Raw genomic sequence first — 14,846 nt, 5'->3', positions numbered from 1 at the left:
TGCTGTCGGTGTTTTGAAGATCCGCAAAACACACACGGATGTGTGAATGGACCTTAACAGGGAGCGTGACCCTGCCGTCTCACTGTCAGCTTCGGCATGCGCCTCCGGAGAGCAGGGGACGTACCCAGAACGAGATGACCGCAAGGGAAGCGCCGAGCTCCCGATGTAGCTCCCAGGTACACTGAAAATAAAAAATAAGGGGTACACAATATGTTTCACCTCCCTAACTGGCAGAGAGGACTTTCTCCATCCTGGCCACTGTAGGGACAGGAACACACTGGTGTATGGTGGTGGGAGGGGTCAATTTAACCTCTCTGTTCCTGCCCCTACAGAGGTCAGGGGTCAATCTCTCTCATGTGTGCTGTCATGGTGGTGAAATGGAAAAAATGGTCTTAAGGTTGTGACGTAAATATCAAGGAAGTTGCAGCACAGGAAGCACAATAGAAACATAAATCCTAAAATAGTAGCAGGCAATACATCTGAAGAACCGGATTCGCCAAAAAGGATCACTCAGATTTATCCATTTTTTATTTTTATTTCCAAAATAAATATATCTCTCATCTTGGCACATATCAAAGGTCCAGCTCAATCTTCACATCCATTTTATTTTGGTAGGGAGTCAGCAGCGGAATTGCCTCTTCCTTTAAAAACCTCACCACCTAGCAAAAGATAGGGTAAAGCATCCATTACGTTGTGAATATCCAGATCGGAAACTTGTCCCACAGTTCATAAATCTTATAGAGCCATGCTTCTGGTCCTACATGCCTACTCTTACACCAACAGCTATCCGAAGTCCTGCTTTGCCGTGACACTAATAGATCTCTAGCCACAATGCCCGTTCAGGAACCTCCACCAGACGCGTTTTGTAACCGGTAGTTCCATCCTCAGTGATGCAAAAAGTGATGAATACTATGACCCAACGTTCAGGTTTTAAACCATTTTGGGTGGGATCCAATTACTGGACCGGATCATCATTAGAACACTCTTTTTTTTTAAACTCGTTTTATTGAAAATTAACAATAAGCATGGTTCAGCATATTTTGGAGCATTAACACCCCACGCAGGGGGGTCTCCAGCTCCACATAGTACAGTCGTGATACATAATGTGTCAGGTGGTTATCAGCAATATTTCGCTACTTGGCATCAAACAATACAGCATATCTACTTTCTAGTGTTTAGACATTTAATGCAATGCTATCCTCCGACACAGAGTGCAAGTGCACAGGTTGCAAGGAATGATTTGAAGAGCACCACTCTCCCCACACTTTCTGAAATTTCCCTGGGCATTTTCTATGTATATATACTACTTTTTCCATATTCATTGCATGGTTCATCAAGGTCTTCCATTGGTTCACTGTGGGGACTCTATCCGCCATCCACCTCAATGCTACAGCCTTCCTAGCCAGGAAGAGGGCTTCCCCTAGGAATATTCTCTGGTGATGTGTCCACTGTTCCTCCTCTAATATCCCTAGGATACATATTTTTGGGCAGGCTCCTATCGATACAGGCACTATCGTAGACAGAATCTCTAAAACCTTATTCCAAAATACTTGTAAGTGTCTACATCCCCATATCAAGTGCCAGAAATCAGCGCTCCCTTCTTGACATCTATGGCAACTGCTGCTAGGCAGTCTCCCCATCTTATAGAGCCTGAGGGGGGTTAAGTAGCTCCTATGCAATATGAATAATTGTATCAGTTTATTATTTACCGACGGGGAAACCTTAGTGGGTACCAACATAGCCTCCTCCCATTCTTCAGCATCAAGAGTTGGGATATTAACCTTCCATTTCGCTTCTACTTCCAATGGCTGAAGAATCATGCGATCACCTAGTAAATATGTGTACAGTATAGAGATAATGCCCTTAGGTCCCTGCGATCTGAGCACCCCTATCAGAGGATATTTGGAAATACTGCGACCTGTCCCTCTAAACTGATCATTTAGGGCGTGCCGTAACTGAAGGTACCGAAAAAACAAAGAGTGGGGAATCTCAAATTTCTCCTGTAGTTGTTGCAAAGTTCGTAATACACCCTCTTCATACAGCTCTGCTAATGTCAACACTCCGCATCCCTTCCATATCCCTGCACCCTCTAATGTTTCCAAGTGCGGCCACATGGGATTGTCCCAGAGCGGGATTGCATCTGGTAAATCTGCATACGAATTTAATTTGGCTGCTTTCCATATTTGGTTAGCCAGTCTATGCGCAGGAAGTAGTCTCCTGGATACTGTACTTGGGGACTCCAAGACAGGCCACAGATTAGAAAGATTAAGATATTCCCTCAACCAATATTCCGGTCCTGGTAGTTCTCCCTGTTTGACCCATGCCGCTATATATTTCAACTGGCCGGCTAAGTAATATAGAAAAAAATCGGGTAGAGCCGCTCCCCCCCTCGTCTTAGACCTCTGTAATACTTTCTGCGAGAGCTTCCTCCTAGCCTTTCCCCACACAAACGCCGTTATCAGGGAGTGCAGCCTGTCAAAGAAGGCCTTTGGTACCGGGGCGCATGCATGTGACAGGAGATACAGGCCCTTGGGGAGCAGAATCATTTTAACTAGGTTCAATCTCCCCATCACCGAAATCGGTAATGCCTTCCAAGTTTTAAATTTATCAATAAATAAGGACTCTATCGGTTCTATATTTCTCGTCACAGACACGCCAGGGTCCCTTGTGATCACGATGCCAAGATACTTAAACTGGTCCACTACCGGTAAATTATGTATACTCTCCGGCCACCCATGATCCCAAAGAGGCATAATAGCTGACTTCGTCCAGTTTATGAGCAAGCCCGAGTATGTGCCAAATTTCCCTATTACCTCAATTGCTCTGGGCAGAGTCAGCTCAGGCTCGTCCATAAACAGAAGGAGATCATCTGCATATAAGCCTATCTTCTCCTCTCTGTCTCCTCTAGAGATCCCCATGAAGGACCTGTCCTGCCTCACTCTTAATGCCAAATGTTCGATTACCACCGCAAACAAAAGGGGGGAGAGGGGGCAGCCTTGTCTAGTACCTCTATGCAGAGTAAATGAATCTGACATGGTGCCATTTACTAGTATATTTGCCTTAGGTCTCTGGTACAGTATCTCAACCCATCTTATGAACCCTGGGCCAAACCCGAATTCCTTAAGGATCCGCAACAGGAAAGGCCACTCCACAGAGTCAAAGGCCTTAGCCGTGTCAAGTGATGCCATGGCCCATTCACGCCCCTCCGCCACTCCTACCTGAGCAATAACCTGAGCTCTCCTGATATTGTCAGAGGTGGTCCTCCCCGGCATGAATCCCGCCTGATCCTGGTGTACTATAGACGTTATTACTTTATTTAAACGAGAGGCTAATAATCTGGTTAGAATTTTGTAGTCTAAATTAAGCAACGAAATCGGCCTGTAAGAGCCACATACAGTTGGATCCTTGTCTGGCTTTAATATAACAACAATAGTTGCATCATATAAGGTCTCGGGCAGTTGGTGACGCTGGAATGATGCTGAGTACAGCTTAAGGAGTTGGGGGCTAAGAGTTTCACTGTATCTAGAATAAACTTCAATCGGGATCCCATCCGGGCCCGGTGCTTTCCCAGTTGGTATGTCATGCATGGCTAGCTGAATTTCTTCCAGAGTTATATCCTTGTCCAGGAGGGTCACTTCCGCCGCACTGAGCTTAGGGTGTTCCACCTCTGAAACATAATCACTTAACTCCCTCTCCGTGTAGTTAGCTGCTGTGCTGTACAGCGATTGATAAAACCGTTTGAAAGCGTCAAGTATTCTCTGCCCGGATTCCACCAATTGTCCCTCAGGGTTCAGAATTCGAAGTACCGGGGGGGGGGGACTGGTTGGCTCTAGCAATCTGAGCTAAAAGCTTACCCGCTCTATCACCAGATTCAAATGACTGTTGCTTCATAAAGAACATTTTGCGTTCACTTTTCTCCTTAAGATGCATCATATACTCCCTTCCTCTAGTCATCCACTCTATCCTATTCCCTTCTGTGGGGTCCGAACAGAACAATACCTCCGCCTCCCTACATTTATTATGCAATTCTACTTCCTGGCGGGACGTGTCCTTTTTTACATAGGATATTGAGGACTTCAGACATCCCCTCAGGAAGGCCTTCAGGGTGTCCCACAATAACAATTCCTCTGTTTCATCTCCCTGCACATCCAGGAATACTCTCAGCTGATCGGGGATTCTATCATTTTTTGTCAATAAAGAGAGCCAGAAGGGATGTATTCTCATCTTCCCCCCTCTAGATGCAATCCCGGGAGTGTCAAAACATGCCACAACCGCAGCATGATCTGAGGGTCCCCGCGACTCATAGTTAATTGCAATCAAGTCAGTATAACTAGCAGCATTTCCCAGGACATAGTCAATTCTCGAGAGTGCCCCCCTAGCGGGAGTGAAACAGGAGTATTCCCTCAACTGCGGGTTTCTAATCCTCCAAATATCTATCCATCCCATTTCTGCAGCAATTCTAAACAGAGTGGTCGTCGAGTGGACCCCAGTCTCCCTCCCTTCAGGCGGTCTAAATCTATCTACCTCTTCCTGCATTACCATATTAAAGTCTCCCATGCAAATCAGCCGGGCTGAGGGATATTGCGCCGCAAACCCCAGGATAACATGAAGGAGTGAAATACTCGCCGGGGGGGGATTATATATGTTAATTATTACATACGGGATGTGGTCAATAAAGCCATACGCCAGTATATATTGTCCCTCCGGATCAGCAACTGACTGCTGCGGTTCCCACAGGAGGCCCTTGCGCACTAATATAGCCGCGCCTCTAGAATTTGATGAGCCATATGACTGAAGTGACCACTGGACCCACTGTTTTACAATTCTGTGCCCAGTGTCAGCCGTCAGATGAGTCTCTTGAAGTCCCAAAATGTGAGGGCTATAACGTCGTACATGCGAGAACACCGCTATCCTTTTATTCGGATTTCCAAGTCCCCTCACATTCCAGGACATCACTACTAGAGGTCCCATAGTACAATCTTAAAGTTATCCTTCCAGTAGTACAGGATGTCATCCGGCCCTTGTGGAATAACCTCACCCATTTTAATAGTTCGCCCTCCTCCCACACTACTGATGCATAATTGATGTGACCATGCTTTCAACAACTTACCAAACATATAACATAACAGGTAAACTTCTAATACCTCTGAGCAAACATCCAGTGCATGCATCATAGTATTAACTAGGTGACAATCTATATTCGGAGACCAGTGCGGGGTGAAGATGTTATGCCCGCACAGGTAGCCGAGCATTCCCTGGTCAATGTAAGTTTCATAGCTGCAGGTGCATCTAAGCCTCAATAGGTGCAGACACTCATATTCAGACAGCCTATGAATCAACATCTGCAGTAGGACTATAACCATGCTTACAATGATCTGCTATCTGAAAGAGCACCGTATTGCATTCAGGTAAGCATATTGCATTCAGGTAAAGCTAAATATTGCACCATATAATAAGGATAAACCACTCAGTGACAAGGCCTCTATAAAGTGCCTTTCCAGAACTCAGTAATACTTGCAACTCAGTCCCAGTGTTTCAGATCAGTGCATTCTTGGACGTCTAGCAACCCAGTCCTCAGCCTCCTTTGGGTCGGTGAAAAATATCGGCCGTTCGCCATCCACTACGCGTAGTCGCGCTGGGTAGGCCATCGAGTATTGCAAATTTAATTCCCTGAGGCGTCTCTTGACCAAGACGAAGGTGGCCCTCTTTTTCTGCAAATCCGCAGAGAAGTCCGGAAAAAGTGACACGTTGGTGTTTTCGTGCATCAATACACCTTTGCTCCTTGCTTGGCTAAGAATTAAATCTCGATCCTTCCAATTTAATAGACGGGCGAGCAGGGGCCTTGGCGGTGCGCCTGGAGGTGGTGGTCTGGCCGGTACTCTGTGCGCCCTTTCAACTGCATAGGCCGCTGAGAATGTGGCTGTAGGGAACTGGGCCTTAAACCAAAGCTCCAAAAAGCTGGCAGGATCTCTCCCCTCCGCTCTCTCTGGCATCCCCAGGATTCTTACATTATTGCGTCGGGCCCGGTTCTCCAGGTCGTCGCATTTCTGCCTCCATAATCCAACGGCTCTTTCCACCTCCGTCAGCCTCGAATCCAGCGGCCTGGTGTAATCCTCCAGCTCCGACACCCGGTCTTCAGTGTGTTTAACTCTTTCCCTCAGCTGTTGCACGTCTTGCCTCAACAGGCCCAGGTCGACACGCACCTCCTCAATTTTGCAGGTAAGGGAGGATTGGCAGGAGGAGATCGCTGTGAGGAGCTGCTCAGAGACCGCTTTCAGCGTTATCTCCGGTTCTCCAGCCTCATCAGTTTCTATCTGCTGCGCGGCCTGTCCGCGCGTCACCGCTGCACGTGGAGTGGCGGGAGCCGCGGCGCCATGTTGGTTTTCCTGGCGGGCATATTCTTTAAGTTTGTCGGCCGCGGTCTGCGCCTTGCTGGGACCCATATCTTGGTTCCTGGGTTTCCTCCGTCTCCTCTGCACTTGCCACTCTGAGTCTGAGGAATGCAGCTTGGCAGGATTAGTCAGGATTGATACCAGGGACCGGAGCCGCTCTCAAGTGCGTGCGGTCATGCCGGCAGTTAGCCACGCCCCCCATTAGAACACTCTTATGGGTGCTGCTATTACCAGCTGTTAATTCATAGGTACCAATTCGCATTGTGCATTTTGTTAACCTGCCCCGTTACATTAATAGGAGGTTATCCTCCCCTTCTAACCTTTTTTTTTTTTTTTTTAACATTATTATAGAGAAAAGAGGAAGAAATAACAGAGGACAACAAAGAAAAGATAAATAAAAAATAAGGATGTAAATAAAAAAATAGTGAGAATAATGTGAGAGTTGCTAGAAGTAGTGAGGGGAAAGTCACAGGAAGAGTCAGTGCGCTGGTATACAGCCTGGCACTGACACCTCGTGTGTTCTGTCCCCCCAACCCATTTACAAGAACCCAAAAATCTCCAGTTCTGCATGGAGTCTCTTTGGCATTAAGGATCCAAATTCATATATTTCCTTTGATTCGCATCTAGACATCCGGGAAATAAAATCACCCCCCTCCAATTTTCACCAACTGATTCAATTGCCATAAATTTCAAACCCATTGGCTTAATGGCATGATGTATTCTAAAATGATTGGATAATGTATGTTTCTCATATCCCTTTTTGATGTTATTAAAGTGTTCAGCAACTCTTGTTTTAAGGGCCCTCTTTGTTCTCTCTACAGTTGCAAGAAAAAGTATGTGAACCCGTTGGAATGATATGGATTTCTGCACAAATTGGTCATAAAATGTGATCTGATCTTCATCTAAGTCACAACAATAGACAATCACAGTCTGCTTAAACTAATAACACACAGAATTAAATGTTACCATGTTTTTATTGAACACACCATGTAAACAGTCAGTGCAGGTGGAAAAAAGTATGTGAACCCTTGGATTTAATAACTGGTTGAACCTACTTTGGCAGCAATAACTTCAACCAAACGTTTCCTGTAGTTGCAGATCAGACGTGCACAACGGTCAGGAGTAATTCTTGACCATTCCTCTTTACAGAACTGTTTCAGTTCAGCAATATTCTTGGGATGTCTGGTGTGAATCTCAATCAGGTTGAGGTCAGGACTCTGACTGGGCCACTCCAGAAGGCGTATTTTCTTCTGTTTAAGCCATTCTGTTGATTTACTTCTATGTTTTGGGTCGTTGTCCTGTTGCAACACCCATCTTCTGTTGAGCTTCAGCTGGTGGACAGATGGCCTTAAGTTCTCCTGCAAAATGTCTTGATAAACTTGGGAATTCATTTTTCCTTCAATGATAGCAATCTGTCCAGGCCCTGACGCAGCAAATCAGCCCCAAACCATGATGCCCCCACCACCATACTTCACAGTTGGGATGAGGTTTTGATGATGGTGTGCTGTGCCTCTTTCTCCACACATAGTGTTGTGTGTTTCTTACAAACAACTCAACTTTGGTTTCATCTGTCCACAGAATATTTAGTCAGTACTGCTGTAGAACATTCAGGTCCTCTTGTGCAAACTGTAAACGTGCAGCAATGTTTTTTTCGGACAGCAGTGGCTTCCTCTGTGGTATCCTCCCATGAAATCCATTCTTGTTTAGTGTTTTACGTATCGTAGACAAGGATGTTAGCATATGCCAGAGACTTTTGTAAGTCTTTAGCTGACACTCTAGGATTCTTCTTCACCTCATTGAGCAGTCTGCGCTGTGCTCTTGCAGTCATCTTTACAGGACGGTCACTCCTAGGGAGAGTAGCAGCAGTGCTGAACTTTCTCCATTTATAGACAATTTGTCTTACTGTGGACTGATGAACAGCAAGGCTTTTGGAGATACTTTTATAACCCTTTCCAGCTTTATGCAAGTCAACAAATTCTTAATTGTAGGTCTTTTGAGAGCTCTTTTGTGCGAGTCATCATTCACATCAGGCAATGCTTCTTGAGAAAACCAAACCCAGAACTGGTGTGTGTTTTTTATAGGGCAGGGCAGCTGTAACCAACACCTCCAATCTCATCTCATTGATTGGACTCCAGTTGGCTGACACCTCACTCCAAATAGCTCCTAGAGATGTCATTAGTCTAGGGGTTCACATACTTTTTACACCTGCACTGTCAATGTTTACATGGTGTGTTCAATAAAAACATGGTAACATTTAATTCTTTGTGTGTTATTAGTTTAGGCAGACTGTGATTGTCTATTGTTGTGACTAAGATGAAGATCAGATCACATTTTATGACCAATTTGTGCAGAAATCCATATCATTCCAAAGGGTTCACATACTTTTTCTTGCAACTGTATATATTCTTTTTGGCACGGGCATTCTAATAAAATGACAGATTTACTATTACATGCGAGCATTTCCTTTATTTCCAATTTAAAATGGTTTGTTGTAGATTTTATTATACTAGTTTCTCTTTGAAAATTGGTTTGTTTGCAATTTTGACATCGACCACATCTATAGAAGCCATTTAGGGTCATCCAATTATTTAGAGTTACTTTATTTTTATTATTCCTAACTGTTGGTGCTATTTGTAGGCCCAAATTAGGTGCCCGAGTGTATACTACTGGGGGCTGGGTAGGGATTACGGGGCCCAGTATTTTACCCAGCCCCCAGTAGTATACACTCGGGCACCTAATTTGGGCCTACAAATCGCACCAACAGTTAGGAATAATAAAAATAGGATAATAAAGGAAATGCTCGCATGTAATAGTAAATCGGTAATTTAATAGAATGCCCGTGTCAAAAACAATATATAGGGAGAACAAAGAGGGCCCTTAAAACCTGAGTTGCTGAACACATTAACATACATTATCCAATCATTTTAGAATACATCATGCCAGTAAGCCAATGGGTTTGAAATTTATGGCAATTGAATCAGTTGGTGAAAATTGGAGGGGGGTGACTATTTCCGGATGTCTAGATGCGAATCGAAGAAAATATATGAATTTGGATCCTTGATACCAAATGGACTCCATGCAGAACTGGAGATTTTTGGGTTCTTGTAAATTGGTTGGGGGGACAGAACACACGAGGTGTCAGTGCCAGGCTGTATACCAGCGCACTGACTCTTCCTGTGACTTTCCCCTCACTACTTCTAGCAACTCTCACATTATTCTCACTATTTTTATTTATTTATATCCTTATTTTTTATTTATCTTTTCTTTGTTGTCCTCTGTTATTTCTTCCTCTTTTCTCTATAATGATGTTAAAAAAGGTTAGAAAGGGAGGATAACCTCTATTAATGTAACGGGGCAGGTTAACAAAACGCACAATGCGAATTGATACCGATGAGTTAACAGCTGATAATAGCAGCACCCATAAGAGATTGTTCTCATGATGATCTGGTCCAGTAATTAGATCCCACCCAAAATGGTTTAAAGGGAACCTGATATCAACTTTATGCGGACCTCACTGAAGGCAGCATAAAATAGTGACAAAAATGCTGATTTCAGCGGTGTGTCACTTATGAGCTAAAAGTAAGTGGTTGCTGAGAACCGGCATCATAATCATTGCAGCCCAGGAATGGAAAAAGAGTCAAATCTACCTGAGAAGAGTCATGGTTATTCATAATCTCCTGCTCTCTAACCCATCTGCTGATGACTGGCAGTTCCCTCCTAGAGAGAAAGGGAGACAACTAGGTAGAAGACTGTCCGTCATCAGCAGGAGAGCAGGACTTATGAATAACCAGGACTCTTCTCAGGTGGCCGGGACTCTTTTCCAGGCCCAGTCTGCAATGATTGTGATGTCGGTTCTCAGCAACCACTTACTTTTAAATGACAGACCGCTGAAATCAACTCACCTGTCTACTTTATGCTGCCATTAGTACGGGCTGCATAAAGTTGATGACAGGTTCCCTTTAAAAACCCGAAAGTTAGGTCCCAGTATTCATTCATCACTTTTTGCATCACTGAGGAAGGAACTACCGGTTCCAAAACGCGTCTGGTGGTGGTTCCTGAACGGGCAGTGTGGATAGAGATCTATTAGTGTCACGGCAAAGCAAGACTTTGGATAGCTATTGGTGTCCTAGCGGGTCTAGAACGCTTGCGCCAGGAGACGTGCAACAAGGAGCTGCACAAATCAAGACATCACGATAGGAGGCTAGAGGAAAAACAGCGCAGGTAGATCATGATCGTGAGTAACATAATATACCAAATGTTGGTGAAATCAATTGTGGACTGAGTAAACATCCCACTATCACAATATGTGTGCATGAAATATAAACTGAATAGACTGTTAGAATTTGTATTATGGCAAGAAAAAAAGCAGCTAACAGTCTATTCAGTAGGACTATCAGCTGTGTATCCACCTGACTTCTCCTCAACGCAACTGATGGTCCCAACCCCATTTATAAGGCAAGAAATCCCACTTATTAAACCTGACAGGGCACACCTGAGAAGTGAAAACCATTTCAGGGGTCTACCTCTTGAAGCTCATCAAGAGAATGCCAAGTGTGCGCAAAGCAGTAATCAAAGCAAAAGGTGGCTACTTTGAAGAACCTAGAATATGACATATTTTCAGTTGTTTCACACTTGTTTGTTATGTATATAATTCCACGTGTTAATTCATAGTTTTGATGCCTTCAGTGTAAATCTATTTTTCATTGTCATGAAAATAAAGAAAACTCTTTGAATGAGAAGGGGTGTCCAAACTTTTGGTCTGTACTGTATATGCGAACGCCGCATTAAAAAGGGACCGTGTTTATGAAATAGATTATATGAACTTTGTTTTTTAGTTATTTATGTAAATGTAAAGGCTGTTTTTTTTATGTATTGGATTTTATATTATTATGTGTAAGATTTAGTAAAAGTACATGCAAATTACTGTGAGCCAGCCATTTTTTCATTACTAAATGTATTGATACCATCTGTTATATTGATCTCACCTGTTGAGGAGCCCTCCCAATAAAAGATTTTGGATCCAGCAGTAGTTCTAGTTGTCCATGAATTGGAGCAAAGTAGGGGTCAGATCGGATCCTGCTGATCAGGTCATTGTCACCACCTTCCTGTTTTACTACAGCAGCAGCTTGTTGAGACAGCACCCTGATACGCTCATGGCAGTCCTAAGACAGAGAGAAACATAGGAAGGGTTTAAAAAGGAGACTTTTGTATTACTTACCAGTAAAGTCTCTTTCTCGCTCTTCCTTGGGGGACACAGGAAACCATGGGTATAGCTCTGCTCCCTAGGAGGCGTGACACTAAGTGAAAGCTGTAAGCCCCTCCTCCATCAGCTATACCCTTCAGCCTGGAGAAGAGACTGCCAGTTGCGTGTCCAAGTAGTGAAATATAACCACCAACCGGAAAAAGAACTGTCGAGCCCCAACGGGGGCAACCAAGCCGGAACCACAACTGTAACCCAAATGAAGGGCGGGTGCTGTGTCCCCCAAGGAAGAGCGAGAAAACGAGATTTTTGTATAACTTACCAGTAAAATCTCTTTCTCGCTCTTCCTTGGGGGACACAGGAAACCTTGGGTATAGCTCATCTCCATAGGAGGCGTGACACTAAGTGAAAGACTGTTAAGCCCCTCCTCCAGCAGCTATACCCTCAGCCTGGAGCGAGCGACTACCAGTTATGTGCCCAAGTAGTTAAAACAAAGGCAAGGATCAACCAAATTAACACCAACAAGTCAAAACTCCCGTCAGGGCAACCAAAACAATGGGTGGGTGCTGTGTCCCCCAAGGAAGAGCGAGAAAGAGATTTTACTGGTAAGTTATACAAAAATCTTGTTTTCTCGCCCAATTCCTTGGGGGACACAGGAAACCTTGGGACGTTCAAAAGCAGTCCACAAATAGGGAGGGACCACAACCCAAAGTGAATTAAAGCACCATAGGCATTAAGGCACCGCCGCCTGCAAGACCAGGCGGCCCAAAGCAGCATCCGCCGATGCATAAGTGTTCACCTTGTAGAACTTGGTGAAAGTGTGCAAAGAAGACCAGGTGGCCGCCTTACACAATTGTTCAGCCGAAGCTCGATTTCGCTGAGCCCAGGAAGCCCCGACCGCTCTGGTAGAATGAGCGGTAACACCAAAGGGCGGTTCCCTGCCCTTAGCACTGTAAGCCTCAGCAATAGCCATCTTGATGAAGCGGGCAATAACCACTTTAGATGCCGCCAGCCCCCTGCGCGGACCCTCCGGAACCACAAATAGAGAATCCGAGCGCCGAAAGGGTCTAGTTACATCCAAGTAGATCCTCAGAGCCCTAACAACATCCAGACGGTGAAGATCCCGTTCCCGAGGATGAGACGGGGACGGGCACAGAGAAGGAAGGATAATATCTTCATTCAGGTGAAAAGCGGACACCACCTTCGGAAGGAAATCCGGAACCGGGCGGAGAACCACCTTGTCCTGGTGAAAAACCAAGAGGGGTTCTACGCAAGAAAGTGCCGCCAATTCAGACACACGCCGAAGAGACGTGATGGCTACGAGGAAAAAAACTTTGCAAGACAACAAGCGAAGGGAAACCCTGCGCAAAGGCTCGAAAGGAGAAGATTGGAGAGCCGTCAGCACAACATTAAGATCCCAAGATGGAACGGGAGCGCGATACGGGGGAGCATAGTGAGCAACCCCCTGCAGAAAAGTCTTAACTGGACCGAGCGGAGCCAGAGGTCGCTGAAAAAGGATCGAAAGCGCTGAGATCTGACCCTTTAGGGTACTGAGACCCAAACCCAAGTCCAGACCAGACTGCAAGAAGGATAAAATCGTGGGGAGAGAAAACCGAAGGGGATGAACATCTAAGGTCTCGCAGAAGTTCAAATAGGCCCGCCAGGTTCGGTAATAAATCCTGGACGATGCCGGTTTACGCGCACGAATCATGGTACGGACCACGTCAGCAGAAAACCCCCGCCGCGTTAGGACCGCGGTCTCAATAGCCACGCCGCTAAACGTAGCGACCCTAAATGCTGGTGGAAGATCGGCCCTTGAGAGAGGAGGTCTTCTCTTAGAGGCAGAGGCAAGGGGGCGTCTGCCAGGAGCAACATAAGGTCGGCGTACCAAGGACGACGAGGCCAATCCGGGGCTATTAGGATCGCAGGCGTGCCCTCCGCCGCGATCTTCCGAAGGACTCGTGGAAGAAGAGGCAGGGGCGGAAAAACGTAGAGGAGAGAGAACTCCGTCCAGGGAAGGACGAGCGCGTCCGCGCCGTAAGCGTCCGGATCCTTGGTTCTGGCCATGAAGGTGGGGAGCTTGTGGTTGAATCTGGAGGCCATGAGATCCACGTCCGGACGACCCCAACGGAGGCAAAGAGACTCGAAGACGTCGGGGTGCAGAGACCACTCGCCCGGGTCGATCGTCGTCCGGCTGAGGAAATCCGCCGCCCAATTGTCCACCCCCGGGATGTAAATGGCCGAAATGGCTGGAACATGAACTTCCGCCCAGCAAAGGATTAGAGACACCTCCCTCATTGCTGCCGCGCTGCGAGTGCCCCCTTGATGATTTATGTATGCCACAGCCGTGGCATTGTCCGATTGGACACGAACAGGGTGACCCTGAAGCAGCGAAGTCCAATGCCGGAGTGAGAGGAGAATCGCCCTCAGCTCCAGAACGTTGATCGGCAGTTTGGACTCCGATGGAGACCAAGTGCCTTGTACGGACCGAGGAGGAAACACTCCCCCCCCAACCCCGCAGACTGGCATCGGTGGTAATCACCAACCAAGTTATCTGTAGGAAGGACTTCCCTTGGAGAGGGGTCCGTAACCACCAGAGTAGAGAGGAGCGAACCTGGGGGGGAAGGGGAAAGTGCTGATCCAGACTTTCCTGGGACTTGTCCCATGCGGACAGAATGGCAGTCTGAAAGGTGCGGGAGTGATACTGCGCGTAGGGGATTGCTTCGAAACAGGATACCATCTGTCCCAAGACCCGCATGCTGAACCGGAAGGAAGGACGGCGGTGGTTCAGAAGGCTCTGAACCGACCGATGAAGGAGCTGGCGCTTCTCTGACGGAAGCCGAACCTCCGCTGCATCTGTATCCAGCAGCATCCCTAGAAAGATCAGTTGCCTGGATGGAACAAGAGCGGATTTGGGAAGATTGATAATCCAACCGAACCGGCGTAAGGTTTGTAGCGAGAGGTCCACACTGGCAGATGTCAGTGACAGAGAGGGTGCCTTGATAAGGAGATCGTCCAAATATGTAAGAAGAAAAACTCCCCTGGAACGAAGTAAGGCGAGGACAGGGGCTAGGACCTTTGTGAAAACGCGAGGGGCTGTCGCCAGCCCGAAGGGGAGGGCAACGAACTGGTAGTGGTCGGACCCCACTGGAAAGCGCAGAAAGCACTGATGACACCGAGCGATTGGAATATGAAGGTAGGCGTCCTGGATGTCGATAGAGGCCAGGAACTCCCCTTTTTCCAGAGAGGCCACC

The 14,846-nt window shown here is 46.3% G+C and overlaps 1 protein-coding gene across 1 annotated transcript in view; it reads right to left on the bottom strand.

The window, feature by feature from the left end:
• Positions 1-518: 518 nt before the first annotated feature.
• The window catches only part of ADSL (adenylosuccinate lyase), an 84,289-nt gene continuing 69,961 nt past the window's right edge, over positions 519-14,846 (bottom strand). Inside the window, exons 12-13 of the mRNA XM_040407743.1 lie at positions 11,378-11,554; positions 519-659 (exon numbers count right to left, since the gene is read on the bottom strand). Of these exons, the coding sequence (XP_040263677.1) occupies positions 573-659; positions 11,378-11,554 (264 nt within the window). The 3' untranslated portion in view covers positions 519-572. The remainder of the gene's footprint in view (positions 660-11,377; positions 11,555-14,846) is intronic.

This window comes from Bufo bufo, chromosome 9 (genome assembly GCF_905171765.1).
Source record: "Bufo bufo chromosome 9, aBufBuf1.1, whole genome shotgun sequence".
In the NCBI taxonomy this organism is placed as follows: domain Eukaryota; kingdom Metazoa; phylum Chordata; class Amphibia; order Anura; family Bufonidae; genus Bufo; species Bufo bufo.
Note: the sequence above shows the minus strand (reverse complement) of the source record. Positions and strands in the feature narration are given on the sequence as shown.